The 16248-nt window shown below is 45.0% G+C and overlaps 3 protein-coding genes across 3 annotated transcripts; all 3 read left to right on the top strand.

The window, feature by feature from the left end:
- Positions 1-3901: 3901 nt before the first annotated feature.
- Positions 3902-4729, top strand: LAJ45_06497 (uncharacterized protein; the record flags this gene model as incomplete). The annotated part of the gene is made up of 6 exons (XM_046116061.1): positions 3902-3994; positions 4283-4288; positions 4384-4431; positions 4491-4527; positions 4589-4641; positions 4721-4729. The coding sequence occupies 6 exons, from the start codon at positions 3902-3904 to the stop codon at positions 4727-4729; spliced, it is 246 nt and encodes an 81-aa protein (XP_045970722.1).
- Positions 4730-6238: 1509 nt separating this feature from the next.
- Positions 6239-9342, top strand: LAJ45_06496 (uncharacterized protein; the record flags this gene model as incomplete). The annotated part of the gene is made up of 4 exons (XM_046116060.1): positions 6239-6370; positions 6532-8051; positions 8231-9251; positions 9334-9342. The coding sequence occupies 4 exons, from the start codon at positions 6239-6241 to the stop codon at positions 9340-9342; spliced, it is 2682 nt and encodes an 893-aa protein (XP_045970721.1).
- A 2292-nt stretch (positions 9343-11634) lies between these two features.
- On the top strand, positions 11635-14172 carry LAJ45_06495 (uncharacterized protein; the record flags this gene model as incomplete). The annotated part of the gene is made up of 2 exons (XM_046116059.1): positions 11917-13013; positions 13077-14172. The coding sequence occupies 2 exons, from the start codon at positions 11917-11919 to the stop codon at positions 14170-14172; spliced, it is 2193 nt and encodes a 730-aa protein (XP_045970720.1).
- Positions 14173-16248: the final 2076 nt, after the last annotated feature.

Here is a 16248-nt window from a genome sequence, read left to right as displayed (position 1 = left end):
TATGGTTTTCTGATCTGGTTCATCGGTGCGCACTCCGAGTCGTCAGGGTCCCGAATTCCGCATGGGCTCGAGGAGGTTACATAATAAGGTCTTATGTCAAGGGTCCAAATTGCAAACCAAACCCGGGGGTCGGCACTTGACATCATCCCGTTGACATCGACCTAGCGGGACTATTGCAAACCTCTTTTCAACAATGTCGCAACAACCGAATTTCAAGTGATCTTATCTAGATCTCGGCACTATTAATGGTGATCTTTAGGCCTTGAAACAACGTCAACATGCGCCATCGATATATCAGGGCCGCCCATGTAAGCTAATCAAACCATCACGAATAGCTAACTTTGTCTAAGAGTGATGCTAACTCCAATGACAGTGTATTATGTGTGACAGCAAAGAGCGGCAAGATCACCCTGCACACCCGAGAACAAAAGCACTGATGTTGATCAGTGCATTCGTATGGAATTGAGCATATACTTATCCTCGTGCTCAGCAATAAGAACTAGAAAATGCAAGTGACGAAGCGGGGGTTGTTTGTATGGAGTGGCGCTGCTCCGCCATACAAATTGATGTAATTGCATTTTCTGGTTCTATCTGCTACATACAAGTACACAACACGAAAGGGATCGAGTGCGTGATTAGGGGCTCACTTAGTCCTTCCGGCTCTGGGTTTTATGATTTGTCAAAATCTAGCTCGAGGAAGTGTATATATGGATCTTGCCGGACTGTGAGTGATCCCTTATGATTCAGTTCCACATTTCTCATGCTCCCCATTGGTTGCATTCCCGACCCAGCTCCCCCGCTTTCTAGAACCATATGTACACACCTGTAATGGGCTTCTTCTGTATTCTAGGCTAATCTTTTTTGTAGAATCAAATCGGGTATAGTTGGATAACAGTTTTTTGAATATCTCTAGGGTGCCTGATATACGACCGAGACAGCTCATCCCATCCAGAGATGTGATTAGATAGAGGTCATTGATTATGTTGTCTTGAAGATTCCTTTAACTACGTAGGTTAAAAACCCCTGCCATTGGCATTGGCATCTCTTGCGCGGGGGAGGGGAGGAAGAGGCTAGGACCAAGAGTGTCAACTCATGACCGTTTGCGGAGTCTCAACGATGGGTCCATCTCAATCGATAGTGATAAACATCAAAATGAGGCAACGATGAAGAATCTGAAACATCTAGCTCGGAGGGAGCATGCACACGCAGGTTGAGACTGGATGCACATGGCATTGTTGACATTGTGATCCAACACTGGTACATGTAGCAACGATGCCTAGCCGAAGACTTAGGTGAATGTTCTATCTTTCGAACCTTTTCTCTCGCCAAGATATATATATGCCTGAAAGAAGGGCAGTAGATAAGGAGTGATATCAAACAACGATATCACGATTAAATGATTGCAACTCGATTCACAGATACATAAATTCGACATTACGTACATCTAAAGACGTAATGTTTCAAATACACCTAAAGCCCTATATTGGGGTCAATTAATTTCTCAGGCTGCTCAGTACTTAAATTGAGTATGTGATACATGCACGAGTATATATATGTATTGCGGGTTTCCACAAGTAAGCGAACATTGAGGTGGTAACCATACAAACCACCTAACAACATCAAAATTTCAAATTCGCCCTCTCGAACTGACATTTTAGCTGTAGATACTATCACTACCGGAGAATCCATATCTAAGATTCCTTTGCTCCATCTCCTTGTGGTTGTGGAGAAATACGCTTTTGAAGTTGCATTCCCATACAAATTTTGGTTGCAACGTGAATGTACGCTTACTTGTGGAAACCCATAATACTAGTATTTCTCTGACGTTTTTGAACTGGGCCATTATTGCATACACCCAAAATCATGAGCTTGGCGTATTTTTGTATGGCATGCAATATCAGTCGCGTCCACAAACGTCAGAGAAATACGAGTAATGTAGTGCACGTTGCACTGGCTCACAAAGTGATGCTTGATTGGTGAAAGATTGGTGACAAGATCTGTTGTTGAGATACAGATACATATAACGTGTTTCACCGGAAAGCGATCGTCACCGGGAAAGCAATCAAGAGTGACAACGGGATGATCCAAAGTTGGTGAAGAAAGCCGAATTTATATACAATTACAGAACCAAGTAGCCAGAGGTGTTATTTAGATGTCTCCTAAATATTTTTGACATGATTTACCTCTATCTAGCGAGAGTATTGTTTCAGAGAGGTCATTGACTGGGTTAGGGAGTGTAAGCTTTATCGACTTTACCAAATTTTGGTTTATATTCATTATAAAGTAACTCCAGGATTCGGAAAGGACACACTGAACCCTCTTGCCGGATTTTTTTCTGTGTCCAGCGAACCTATTCTTCCTGATACGGAAGAGTCGCAACGACTTTATCTCACCAAATATCTATCAAATTCACGAAGTTTTAGGGCCGTTGCTTCGTAGCACTCCCATATTTCCGGATGAGGAAGAAGCAGCTGGACACAGAAAAAAATCTGGCAAGTATATGTGCCTTCATATATTGTGTTTTGGTGCCCACAACCTTATTTTGTGAGGTTCGGTTGCTTTCCCGGTGAAACACGTTACATGTATCTACATGAGTCTCTGCTCGTATCTTCCTGGCGTTTTTGAACTGGGCCACTATTGCATACACTAAAAATCATGAGCTTGGCGTATTTTTGTATGGTATGCAATATTGGTCGCGTCCACAAACGTTAGTAAGTTAGTTACTGAGTACATGTACGTACATACATGATAATGAAAATTGTTCTCATTCATGCCTATATAACATGTTGACTACTACTTCGGCAACCAAAGAAGATACGGATACGCTTTATAACTGTTGCTTACTTCTAATAAATATTCATTAGTTCATATTTTGGATGTCTAATAGGCTACATGTAGTCGTTTAATTAACGCTAATGTGCCCTAACTGCATGTATGACCTGGCACCTGAGGGCGAGTGGTTTCTGATGAAGATAATATTTTTCTTGATCTGTCAGACCTAGAATATATCCATGGCATCCAAAGTTGTTAAGTTAGCAATTTAATAGTTAAAGGAGACTATGAGCTTAATCGGTCTAGATGTATCATATCTAGGGAAACCCCCAAGCTGCGATGTGGCCGCAACAGTACTGCGAGGCTTTATCTATCGATATTTCTGGGGTGCCATTATATATTATCAGCACAGGGCCACGAAGCAGGAACCTTGTCGATCAAATATAAGTACATGTATATGTTATGCGGGAGGGTACGGGATTCATTCATTTACAAAACATTGCATTGACCCCTTATATGCGGGTAGCCAGCTGCACATGTATATTGAGCTGGATCGCCTTTAGTATATTCTCCGTGAGAAACTCCGTAATGTCATGAGTCTAATCTGTTTAGAGACTGGGCTCGGGTACCGGCTTCTAGAATTAGGTCAACCTATATAGTAGGTTTCCTCCCTTCTTTGTTTCTTTCCATGCAGGCAGACAGTGCCCAAGGTCATAATGATTGTAGATATACGTACCGTGAGCTCGAGCGGGAGATACATATCTCTTAAAAATTTAAACCATAGAGTTTTGATAGGAAGTAAATCTACTGCGAGCTCAGAATGTATTGGCAGAAATAACTAGTGCTGGTTCCATTATGTGGTTGAATTCGTATATGTACTCTATAGATATACCTCGCATCTCCAGATATCATCGATTCTCTTTTCGAAGCGTCAACTTATAAGAAATCTCTCTTTAGACAATGAACCGTGCATATCTGTATCTATTAATTAACTTGCATAACTACAGTATGTACGTACGTCGACTGTTTGAATCATACGTTTTTGATTTTTCCGGCCGAGGCTGTGTACAACGGGGCCCCGCCGGTGATATTCTAGGAAGATTTGGATACCCCTCGAATGCATATCATCATGTGCTATGGCGCTCCCTTTAAACCCCGCGATTATGATGTGATTGAGCGTGGGATGAAATGCAGGATGTGGGAACTTGACAAGTGCGATTCCGTAGGATGATCCACCGCGGCGCACACACACACGCAAAGGGAGACGGACTGTGCAGTGCTCCAGACTCTCGGGATGGTTCCACGGAAACAAGCAATAACAATCGGAAATCCACCTTGAAACAATGCGGGGAAACATTTTTTGTTCACAGCTTGAGAAGAGTCGGGGTGACCAAATTTCTGGCTTGCATTTTGGGGGCCATTAGCGTTTCACAAAATTAATTCCTCGACCGGTACTCGCGGCTCCGCAAGATCCTGCATGTCCAGGTTGCATGTTGTCATAGAAATCTAGTTTATTGTAAGTACCTGAAGAATTCGAAAGCATCAATTAATTGATATCAGGTCCCACGCCAAGCAAGTCCAATGAGTTAGCTAATTAGATCGTTACTACAGAATGGCACTGCTGCATCATACATTAGGCACTGTGACAGCTGCACGGCAGTTCGTCCCATGTGGCATAACGATGAGCGACAGCCTCATTCTGCTGCCTAGCGAGACAGTCAATTCGAAGGGACTTATATAAATACCAATCACAAAGTACAAATACTTTTTCTCGTGCTTCTCTTCTTTGGATTCTAAGGCCGATTGACATGGACAGCTAAAACGACGTGGGGGGCTCACCGATGTCGGATTATAGATCTTGAAGTACATGTAGGTACATACATCCAGAGGTTTTCTGCAGGGTAAAGAACGAAGAATCGAAGTGATGCCTGCTGATGAGCAACTGCAGATGCAGTGATGTCTAATCAGATATTCAAAAGTCAGAACAGACCCAAGAGAGCGTGACATGTTTTCAACGAATTATTTACAAACTTAGTCCCCGTTGATCTAGTGCATCGGAATAATTACTTGGGTTATCCTATCTTTTTGCTTTCTTCTTTGCGTATTGGATTGCCATTTTTTTGTTGAAAAGACAGTGCATAAGCAATCAGGTACATAGTTGCGGAGTATACTCTAGCTAGAGTATTAGTACCTATTTTAAATGTTTTACTGTGTTCTACCCTACAGTACCTACATGTAGGTACTACATAGGGTAACCATGTAGTTCGAACAGTTGCTTGATACACGTTAGTTGGATCCTCCGAGACATCTCCCCCGCTCGTCGGCTTAGCCAGCCTTGAGAGGCCCCACCCAATCGAATATCACCATCGTCAGTGATCACTTTGCACGTACAGTAGCGTCCTGTCTAGCTTTTACGGTCCTGGGTCAACTCCAAACCCCCCGTAGGCCCGGTTTGATCTACGTAGATATAATAGGCCGTGGCATTCTGTAGGTACATCACGGCATTCCAGGAGACGAGGGGTCCTAGGTAACTGTCCGCTTCTGAGAAGCACATATATCCCACATACCAGCTCATTTCGCCAGCTGCGCAAATCCATAGCAAGACATCATCCCAAAGGGCATCCCGTTTTGTGCGTTAATTCTCGTCGAACACTCGCTACCGTGTCACCACCACCTTGCTATTTCATTCTTTGGCAGCGACGGTCAGTTTTCTGGGTATCGCAGACGCGCGAGTTGGCAGCTGGCTTTTTTGCGACGTGATTTGTCGTAATTTTGAGCCGTGGTTTGACGGGAAGAGGCATTAAAGAGCATCCAAAAGACACCTTACATACTGCAGTGTTGTCGAGTGGAGAGAGCGGGAAAATAAGTGAACCAACGAGCTGTGGACGAACCAGCAACATCTGTCTTCTTGGAAACTCCTCTTCGCTGTTCAACACCTGTATTTGTTTTTTGTTTATTTGTGTCTGTTGGCTGGCTTGGTCGAGAGTCCTAGTTATCACCACCTCCCTTCACAATCAGTAAAGAAAGCAGCAACTTCTCGAAGCTTCCTTTATTGTAGTCGACTGTGTTGTCAGTGGTGGGTTGCAGGTATCGCGGTTTTATCCAGCAGGCAAGTAATTGCTTTCGTCATCTTCTATACGCACCAGCCTTATCGGCCAGGTCCAACCTGGCTGTTAACCCGTGAAGCTTGAGAATTTATTGGATCTTGAATATATATTATTCAAGTATTTACCCTCATGCCCTGTTTTCCCTGGTCGAAGTCCGATTCCCGATTTGCTCCTCTTTTTTTCTCTGCGCCCCAGCGCTTCGGGGTCGATTTTTGAAGCGAATCGTCACTGCTATTTCCCAACCACCACACCATATCTGCTATGTCTACGCAACCTGGGCTAACAGCGTTCCTACATTAACAGTAGCACCAGCTAAAGAACGCCGAGAAGGAGAATAGGACCTTTCTCTCTCTTTTGATATGAAACCCTCCGCGTCGTCAACATCTTCGACAAGGTATCGCGCCCATGCTCCTGGCGCTCCTCCGGACATCACCGACCAGCCCCGCTCGTACTCTACGCGGAGTAGGGGATCTGGTATAAGACATATAGGGGTATGCTTTCTGGCTTTCCTTCCAGCTTTGTTTCCAGCTTTGTTTCCTCTCGAAAGGGCCGTTGTTATATTAGTTTTTGTCCCTGTTATCATTTCCACAAAGTTGTCCGCCAGCCGGCGTGATTTGGACAAGTTCTAAACGGGCGCAACCGCTTTTTGTAGGACCCCCGAGATCAAGAATATGAGTATTCTTCCGTTGGTACTCTGCCCGTCACGGACTATGGTCCGTACGATCCACGAATATATGGTCATTCCGTAGAGCATCAAGCAATAGAGCACCATTCTTATCCGAACGGTCATTACCATAGTGCTCCCCCGCCTGTTCAAGGAATCCCGCCCCACCAATACGAATACGCCCCTCATTCTTCATACCCAAATTCACATAATGCACATCCTCAAGCCTATCCTCCCCAACACCAAATCACATACCCAAATTACGAGTCACATATACCTCATCCTCAATCACTCCAGCAGCATCCATCATACACAAGTTCCCAATCCTTAACACCTTATTCCAGTGGGTATTCGCACCACCCCCATTCACATCACCCATCAACTTCCCGCTCAAGTGATTTGTCTCAATATTCGTTGTCCCGACAGAAGAGTCAAAGGTTTAGAATTGAGCAAGAGGGGGGGAATCTTATTGTGCTCCCTTCCAAGGAGGCACCCACGCCCTCCCATTCATCTCACTCATCAACATCTCTCTCTTCTCCTGTTTTCTCGCCATTAGCTCTTCCTGCTCCCCCCGGACCCTTAAAACCACCCACCAAAAGATGGCCGCCTACAACTTATCAAACCGGGCTCACCCCAAACGAAGCCAAGGTTTTTATCAGTGAAGGTGCGCCTACGTTTCAAGGCGAGCTTCGAGAGATTACAAACGGCCCCAGGGGACATTTTCATCTATTTGCATTCGCCGGGGATCAATGGGATGAAGAATCAGATACTGCTGCTTTTCAGAGTGACTCTTTCTGTGATATGAGTTCAAGCCCAGAGGGAAAACAGACTGATGCCTTAGAGCGCCCAGCTATGGGGCATGCATTTGGAATTTACCCAGGAACTGTGACATTGTCGTATTATGTTGCTAGTTTCGGGAGTACTTTTAGAGGCTCGGAGGTGGCGGCTCGGGGGAAGGTTCGAAAGCTAACCATGCTCTATGTCCTCGATCGATTACGAAGGCTCCAAGAGAATGGTGTTGAAGAGGACCCTTATGAGCTTCATCACCATCTCTACGAGAATCTGCTGCATGATACACGCAAATATGAACACCCACATACCCAATTCTCGCTCGACACCCAGATTTCGGATCTTGTCGCTGCTTTGTGTCGCCCGAGTTGGGTGGACTTTTCTTTGATTGAAAACCAGACAATTGCTCGATTCCTCTCAGACCCAACACCTGGTGTGGCGAATAGCTTCTTTCATCAGCTCCTCCTATCAGTAGAACTGTACCTAAGAATTAATGCGAGGGATAAAACTAGCATGGCGTTGAAACCATTAGCGGATATGCCGGAGAAGATCAGATGGGATTTGATATTGGCGCAACGATGGCTTGAGAATGTTGAGGTAGAACCTCCCAAGACTGTCAAAGGTCCCAACGGCAAGCGCCAAAAGTCGAACATTTCGTTCAAATTTCCAAACAAGAAAAATCAAATTGAGGCATTACGTAATTTTGCCTGGACGCTCAAGTAAGTTGAACAACATTGCTTCTTTATCATGATGGGAATCCAGCCTCATAGTTTGAAAAAGATGTTCGGGTTCTTACCTACTTCAACTTGTCTTCTCTACCTATCTTTTATTTCATTTATTACTCTCCCTTGACTAGGAGATAAAGAGAAAGCACTGGATATTAACATTTAAATGATAGATGGCCGAATATGCACGAAGTTGAATATACACTTTCCGAAGAGGATAACCCCGAAGAACTTCTCGAGGATAAAAGCAACAATTGCATGTCATGGTTTACAGGGCTGCTTCTACCCGGAAAATCAATGTCATGGGTTTTGATGAATGCACTCACAGACTGCGATCCTGACGTACCGGAGGATTTCCATAACCTCTCACCAACAACACCAAATATTGGTATGCAGTACCGAGGGCATACATATTGGTCATGGGAATCCATAGTTGGGAAAGTCCTTGGAGCTGCCTTTGGGGTATCTCAAATAGCTGGTTGGGTTGGTCCATGTGCAGCATCCGCTGATCTTGATCGCTCTGAAATGGCCGTTATCAACCAGGCACCCCCACGGGGTAACCGTATCACACCAAGTGATGTCCGTGCTATGGCTCACAATAGTGATCCTCTTGGAGGACATCATTCAACATACCTCGTGGATGATTTTATCCTTCTAGAAGCACATGAGGAAGATGCAGTTGATTCAATCAGGATAGAACGTCTTAACTTCTCGCCAGCGGCATGTAATCCAAAAGGAATACACGCCATCGGTCACGGAGAGAATGGTGAGGTGGAAAAGAAGCCTATCGTCATATTCGATGCATCAATAACCTTTGCAATAACGGTTGATCATCGCGCTAGATCGTGGAAGGTGTCGTTACGATACGATACTCCGTTCATAGCCGCATACCCATGCCAAAGTGGCCCACATGTGTTATTCTGTGAATACCGATACCGAACGGCGAGAGTAGATACGCTGGTAGACATACAAAACTGGGGTTCTTCGGGAGGTGATAATGAATCGTCGCTGGATGATGAAGAGAGCGAGAGTAATATGGGGGTTGAGGGAGTACTTGTTGTGGAAGCATATGGGGTGACCGATAATGAGGTATTTGCAAGAGCTTGGTGTGCATTTTGGGGACTACCTGCCATTACAGCGGATATCAACAAGACATGTGTTGCTTGTGCCATCCGAGAAGCGTACGCGGCGTTGGTCAGTGTTGTTATCCTTACCAACAGAGGGAACATCGACGAACAGGTAGAGAAAGTTGATAGACTGATGGAGCATTTATAAGTTCTGGTGATTTTTGTCGTCTCTATACCATTTCTGGTTTCATGTATTCACCATTTTCTCTTTTTTTATTTCCTTTATTGGGTTTTATGCACACTAGCATTATAGGCGCGGGTGATCCGATCGCAACAAAAGAGAAGATTGTATGCCATCTTCTGTGGGGTATTTTGGATTTCTTGTTTTTCTCTCTATTCTCTTTCGGTTCCCTTCTTATTTCTGCCTTAAATGGCATACATGTACGGGGAGGTTTTTTTTTCTGGTTTGAAAGCTCATGGTCAGGCGTACAAGGCGGACTTTTTATTGCGGGAGCGTTGTTTTAAAGGTGTGCCCTACGCAGGAAATTATTGTACGGATTTTATGCGACCTAGTCATTTTAGATGCATGATCCTTTAAGCTTAAAGCAGATCTAGAGTTGGATGCACGTGATGAACATACATACATGTACAAACAAGAATTCTCATCAGTACGGATCACAAGCTTCCTAACGTCATCCTTGTAATAACCGACCTTGATTGGTCAGATCAGTACAGATCTTCTTAGTGAAGTTAGATTGACCGTGGCGTGTACTACTTAGTGGTGCGTCATTGTATTACATATCTGACTTCTTAAGTATTACATGTAATATTCCGTTGCAGAAGCTGAAGTTATCCCGCTATCTTAGATTGCGTTGGAAGATACTGTACGTTCATCCAGTTGCTACTGGTGCCGCAAAGACATGTACAGTCGTAGACCGTCATCAAGAAGACCAGGACCTTACCCTTTATGGGAGTTGGTTCTGTCCTTTTGGTTTGTTCAGCTCCTTCCCACTCACGTTACACATTGTTTTCAGCAATTCACTCATACCTTCCAGTTCAACGTGTTTGGCTTGTCCTAGAAGAGAAGAAAGTTCCCTACAAATGGGTTGAAGTCAACCCATACGTATACAACAAGCAAGACTCGTTGATGAAAATCAATCCCCGAGGCTTCGTTCCAACACTCGAGCACGATGGAAAAGCCCTCTATAAATCCAGCGTCATCTGTGAGTTCATTGAGGATGCCTATCCGGATCATCAAAAGTTGCTCCCAGTTGATGCGTATGATCGAGCATACTCAAGGCTTTGGAGCGACTTCGTGTCTACCAGGATGGTCCCGGCATTCCATCGCTACCTCCAATTCTTGCCAGCCACTGACCTACCTGGGCTGGAAGAGAAGAGAAAGGAGTACTTGGACACTCTACTCACTTTTTCGAAAGCTATGAGGGAGCCTAAGGAAGGCGGGTTCTTCTTTGGAGGCTCAAATCCAATGATGGTGGACTTAATTGTAGCTCACTGGCTCCAAAGGTTTTGGGTACTGGATGAGTACAAGGGTCCATTTTTTGTCCCACAAACGACCGAGTGGAAAAGATGGAACGCTTGGGCAAAGTCGTTGAGTGACTTGAAGAGCTATAATGAAACTGGGAGCGACAAAGAACCTACAAGAAAGCTTTACAAACGATAGTGAGTACATCGAATAGCAGAATACCTTAGCTTTCAATGGTTGTGCTGCATACTGATTTATTGAAGCGCCGATAATACTGCCCAAAGTGAAGTTGCAAAAGCTATTAGAGCAGGGAGAGGAATGCCGTAACTACGAGTAAGTAGCAATTAAGCGCTCCCGCACAATTCTTTTTAGCTGTATTATTTTGCTCATTACATAATAGTGTGCTTAGAGAGATGATATAACCACTCTGGGTACGTATGCATATATCAACTAAATGTGTTCATTGATTCGATTTTTTCTTTTGTTTCCCGTATGCAAAGATAATACAACTGTTTCTATGGTAAACTTTCAGTGTCCAACTAAACGAAGACCATTTTTAATTATCCTCTATAAACTTGTTTACACTCCATAAAACAAATAATATTACAGAAATTGGGATTATTTAGTCCCCGTAATTCTGCTTGTTTGATTGGCTGATTATCCTGCGTGGTATTTTGGATCATGGATCCTCACTCGGGTGTCTAATTAGGGTAGCGGTGTTAAGTCCGGCCTTGGTAATGATTTATGTGTCAACGAATGAGAAAAATCAAAATCGAAATCACTTACCCGTTTCTGTGAAGCGTCAAAGAAAAATCCCCATATATTCTCTTGGCAATGGCCGAGCAATTAAGAATGCAACAAAGACATCCTGTCAGCGGAGAACAAAGAACATTGATAACTTCACATAAAGAAGTCATCATCCTTAAGAGCTCTAATAGCCTTGTTGCAAGATCTTCTGTCCTTTTCTAATTCTGCGAAGCACACCCTAGACCGCAAGTACAAACTGACCAGCTTATTAACAGACACCATGAGTTCCAGACACGAACGAGTGGGGCCGCCCAATCGATCGGCCATGAGGGGCATAAATCGCGCGCAGCCCACGCACAGAAATGTGACCTTTACAACAAGAGACGATCCCGACGTTTCTGCGTACACGGATGACGACTCTCATAGTTTTAATGAAGATGACGATATAACTTACCTTAAGTTCGTGGACTCATTTAGTGCAAACAAGCATTTAAAGCAAGCAAATCCACAGGTAGCGCCATCCCTACGCGAACAAAATAATATACCACAAGCTCGCAGAACTATGGGGATATCAGCTGGGCGTTACGAGGCAGCTCCGGCTGAGAGAGTCAATACAAGATTGGAAGAAAACGATTACTATGACAGTACACGCAGTGATACAGGGGCAAGCTACGATGATGGGGAGCCGGATGATGAAGAGCCGGAATCTGCTGTACCGTCCGGTCAGGAAATACCCAGGAGTTTTGATTCAAAGCCCCACCCTCAGTACCCAGGACGTCCCGGATCGGATGATGACGATGCCGAATTCATAAAGGCAGCAGCGAACCTCGACGAATTCTACAAGGAGCTCGAAAAGGTTCTATACCCTAATGGTGAGGGTACATTATTTCCCCCTAACCCCGCGAAGACATCGAGAGGGGATTGGGCAAGCGTATCGGAGGATGACGATGCCGGATTCGCAAAGACAGCGGCGGACCTCGATGAGTTTTACAAGAGGAATAATCTGCTTCAGGGACCAAATGCCCTCGATAAACCAAGGCCCGACCCCGCCCCCTCAGATTATCAGAGTCCGGATTGGAAGAAAATTGATGCATGGGATAGCGATGCCGAATTTACACGTACGGCAGAGAAGCTTGACGAACTTTACAAAACGATTGGGCTTGGCCATATTTTAAGTAAAAAGTCGCCAAATACTAATACAACTAACAATGCGCATATCAGTGCTGTACCAGAGACAGAAACCAATAAAGCGCATCACAAACCCCCCAGAGCTTCGGGTCAAGGGTTGGGGTTGAAAAACACCGGTTCTTCTTCCAGGAGGGCCGAGACAAATGGCGGGAAGGCACAGGTAAAGGTGACTAGTGAGGGGAGTCCTTATATCGAACATATCAAGCCTCAAAAGGCACAGAAAAGAACAAGCAGTGCAAGGCGACCTCATATCGAACACCCTAAGCAGGAAAAGACAGCAGCTAGAAGAAACAGTAGTGCGCAAACCCCTTATATCGAACGTCTTGAGCAACAAAAGGCACCCCATGAGAACATGAAACCCCATGAGGACATGAAAGCACAAGTACCGGTACCGGCCTTGAACGAACACGAAAAAGGCCTCCTCGAATCCATAGGAATTGAACCGAAGGCACAGAAAAACCAGGAACTACTGTGAGTTCTAGTCATATCTTACTGAAACAAAGTCATTATACTGACTATCAAATAATTCAATAGCTCTCAACATGGCCTTTCTAATGGGCAGGCCAAGCCCTCCCGGAAGGATAAGGCGGGTCCAAAATTGCGCAGAGAAGCTCTCTACGATCCAAAGGAATATCGTACCAGAAGGATTGGTAGTTATCTATTCGTGTTTGGTATTCTCATTTGGCTGCTACACAATACTACGTTGGTCACCAAGTTTTTCGTCCCTTGCCCGCGCCATATCTTCTTGGACCCTGCTGGGGCCGCATATAATATCAGCAGTAGCATTGCAACTGTACCCAAAGCTGTGACTTGTTCGATTTTTCCATGTAAGTCTACCCAACGGGCACGTTTAAGAACCATCGATACTTTGGCACAAAAGGTCGGGCGGGACTACGGCACGTACAAAGCATTCACATCGTCTATTGAAATCCTCGGGGAACCATCTTACCTGGACAAATTAACGGAAAGGTTCGAGATTGCGAAAGCGCTACCTCATTATGGAAGACCCATAGGCGATCTGACAGCCAACTACATGAAAAATGCCCATGAGCAATTCGTAAAAATCAATGCGTCACTCAAAAACTTATTCATTCGCGCAAGGAAAATCGGCGATTTCACATCAGATAATATTATTGGGTTTCTCGAATACCTCACAAATCAGATCCCGCACGACCTTCAAGACAAGCTGAACCTTCCACCAGGCTGGAATGCCAATCTCATCATGGATGATCGGCGTGATGGCGAAAAATACATGACGCTACGCGGCCAAAGGATCACAAAGGAGATTGTGAAGGCCTATCGTTCATTATTGGACAATATCGAGGGCCTAGATCTCCAATTAAGAAACGCTGCCAAGTTGACAGGGGTCCTTGTCAATGAGGGTGTATCCGATTTGGGTCCTGGACTTGAAGAGGTTGAACCTATATTGAAAACCATTACTGATCTCAAGGGATATGTTGCATGGTGTGTCCTGGAATTCCCAAAGTTCGAGCGTGGCCAGGAACATGTGGATGATGATTCAAGGAACGTGAGACCATCCAATGTGGAGTCGGCCTGGGAGTCTGTACTTTCGTTTGATAGTGATGCTGTTGGGAGACGTAAGTCTTATAGACGGGAACGGGCGAAATAGATCTTTTGAGTCGGATATTGTTTGGTGACGAAAACCATTGATTTGCTACGCTGTTTGAGGGCAATTTATTGATGCCGGCCTTTGTTCTTTCTTTTTCTCTCTTCCCTTTTCTTTATGTGTGTAACTATATTCATAATTTGTTTTTTAAATGGCCGCTTTGGCCCAAATCGAGTTTAGTAACTATATGTAAATCCAAACACACGATTCGTCGATGAATTCATGATGATTCAATTTGTCGCACCATTGCGGTAGGTGCCATGTCTTCAAATATTCCAAGTCACAATAGCTTCGTTGTAGAGATACCACTGAGGTGATTTCCACACCTCCTAGCTAGAACTACATGTATGTATGCAGTTGTGAGATAATCAAAAGATCTGACAGCTGAATCACGCGCCATCACTCGACCTTGGCCAAGAACCTGTAATGTGGTGTAAACACCAAGGTGTCCACTAAGCATGGAGGGTATTCCAAGCCAAAACCCATCATTTCGCAATTGTCGTCATAGGCCGCTCATTATTTTAAAATGTAGTAGATCCTTGACGTCTCTCCCTCCTCTAGAAGCTAGAGGGACTGAGCTAGTTTCGGGTATTTAGGTAAAGTTATGGCGTACATACATGTCGAGTATGTATGTCTTGTCTACAATTGCCTTGCCTGCTAGAGTAGGTAGAGAGAGAGAGAGAGAGAGAGCAGCTGAGAACATTTGCCAATTTGTCGTTCCGGGCAAGGCATTCCCTGATCGGCCGCAGTGTTTCAGTTATGTACCTACTGTGGTACTCTAGCGTAGCCACCTTGTCGCCGAGCAGATTGCCGAGCGCCTCGTTCAAAAGCAACCAGCTTCATCCCGGGAGCAGTGTCGAGGAGAGTGCTCATGAACTTCGTTTTTTTAAAGTTGCATGGCATGAGCTCTTCTCGAGGGAGGGTAGGAAGAGTCCACCACAGCTTCCCTTGGTAGATCTGACCCCCCGGGTGGGCTGGTTCAAAACAAAATATTTCTGTTTCCTGGGGTAAGAACGGCGCCGGGCGCGGAGGGAGGTGTGGTGGTGGTGTCCATAGCACCTTGACCGTGGCTCCGATTCCGCCCGCCCGCCGGTGGGGGCGGGAAATCGTGGATCGACAAGATTCACCAGGGGTGAGGGGCCCGGGGGGGGGTTCTACCGGTAGAAGTAGGTGCTTGATTCCAACTGGTACGGTTGTCAAGGACCCCCTTCAGCTTGGAATTTCAATCCATCCGGTCTTTTGTCTAGATATAGGTAGGTAATCCTTACTTACCTCTACTTACCCTGATGTCCTCCCCCTCCTCATTGGATGTTTGTGCATTGCACGTCCTCTGTAACACCGGCGGTCACGTGGTGAACATAATTATAGGCACGTAAGTGAGAAAAAGAACGACCCCTCTTCTTTGAAATCAGGAGGGCATAATCCCACTCTAGCCAGGGATCAAATAGTCCGATGTAAGTGGGGTAGAAGAAAATGCATTTCACATTTTCTCCGGAGGGGAAAAAAAAAGACTGATAAATGATAAGAATTATTCTTTTAATTACCTTAGCTCTTCCATCAAGGGCCCAGATCAAAGCAATATATATTCATGTGTCAGTAGTGCATTTTTTTTTCCTTTCCCAAAGCATGTGAGAGATCAAACGACGGGTCCTACTTGTAGATTGTAGAAGTGGCTACCCAAAAGCAGCAATCAAAATAATAATTCCGCGACCCCGCTGGACACGGAACGAACGTAGAGTAAAAGGTAGAGCACCCGCTCAGCATATATGGGCGGGTACATGGCAAGATATATGTAGGTAGGATATCTTTACCCTTATGAAGCAACTCAACTCTATCGAATGCCACGATCGAACCAAGTTATTGGAAAGGAGGCGGCTGTGTGCAAGGATCAAGCTATCTTTCTTATCACTGCAGCAAGCAGCCAGCCAAGATTCCGCATATGCAGGGTTCCTAGATGTGCAGTTTAGGTGAGGGCGAGGTTACGTCGGTTACCGTGCCAGTCCATCCTCTTATCTCTGGCATCAGCGAGAGAAAAAAAAGAGACACAGCTCGCCGCTATCTATCCAACCTAGTGAGAGG

The sequence above is a fragment of the Morchella importuna genome (assembly GCF_003444635.1).
Source record: "Morchella importuna strain M04M26 chromosome Unknown Morimp01GS019, whole genome shotgun sequence".
NCBI lineage: Eukaryota > Fungi > Ascomycota > Pezizomycetes > Pezizales > Morchellaceae > Morchella > Morchella importuna.
The sequence above is the reverse complement of the archived record's forward strand: the minus strand, read 5'-3'. Positions and strand labels throughout refer to the sequence as shown.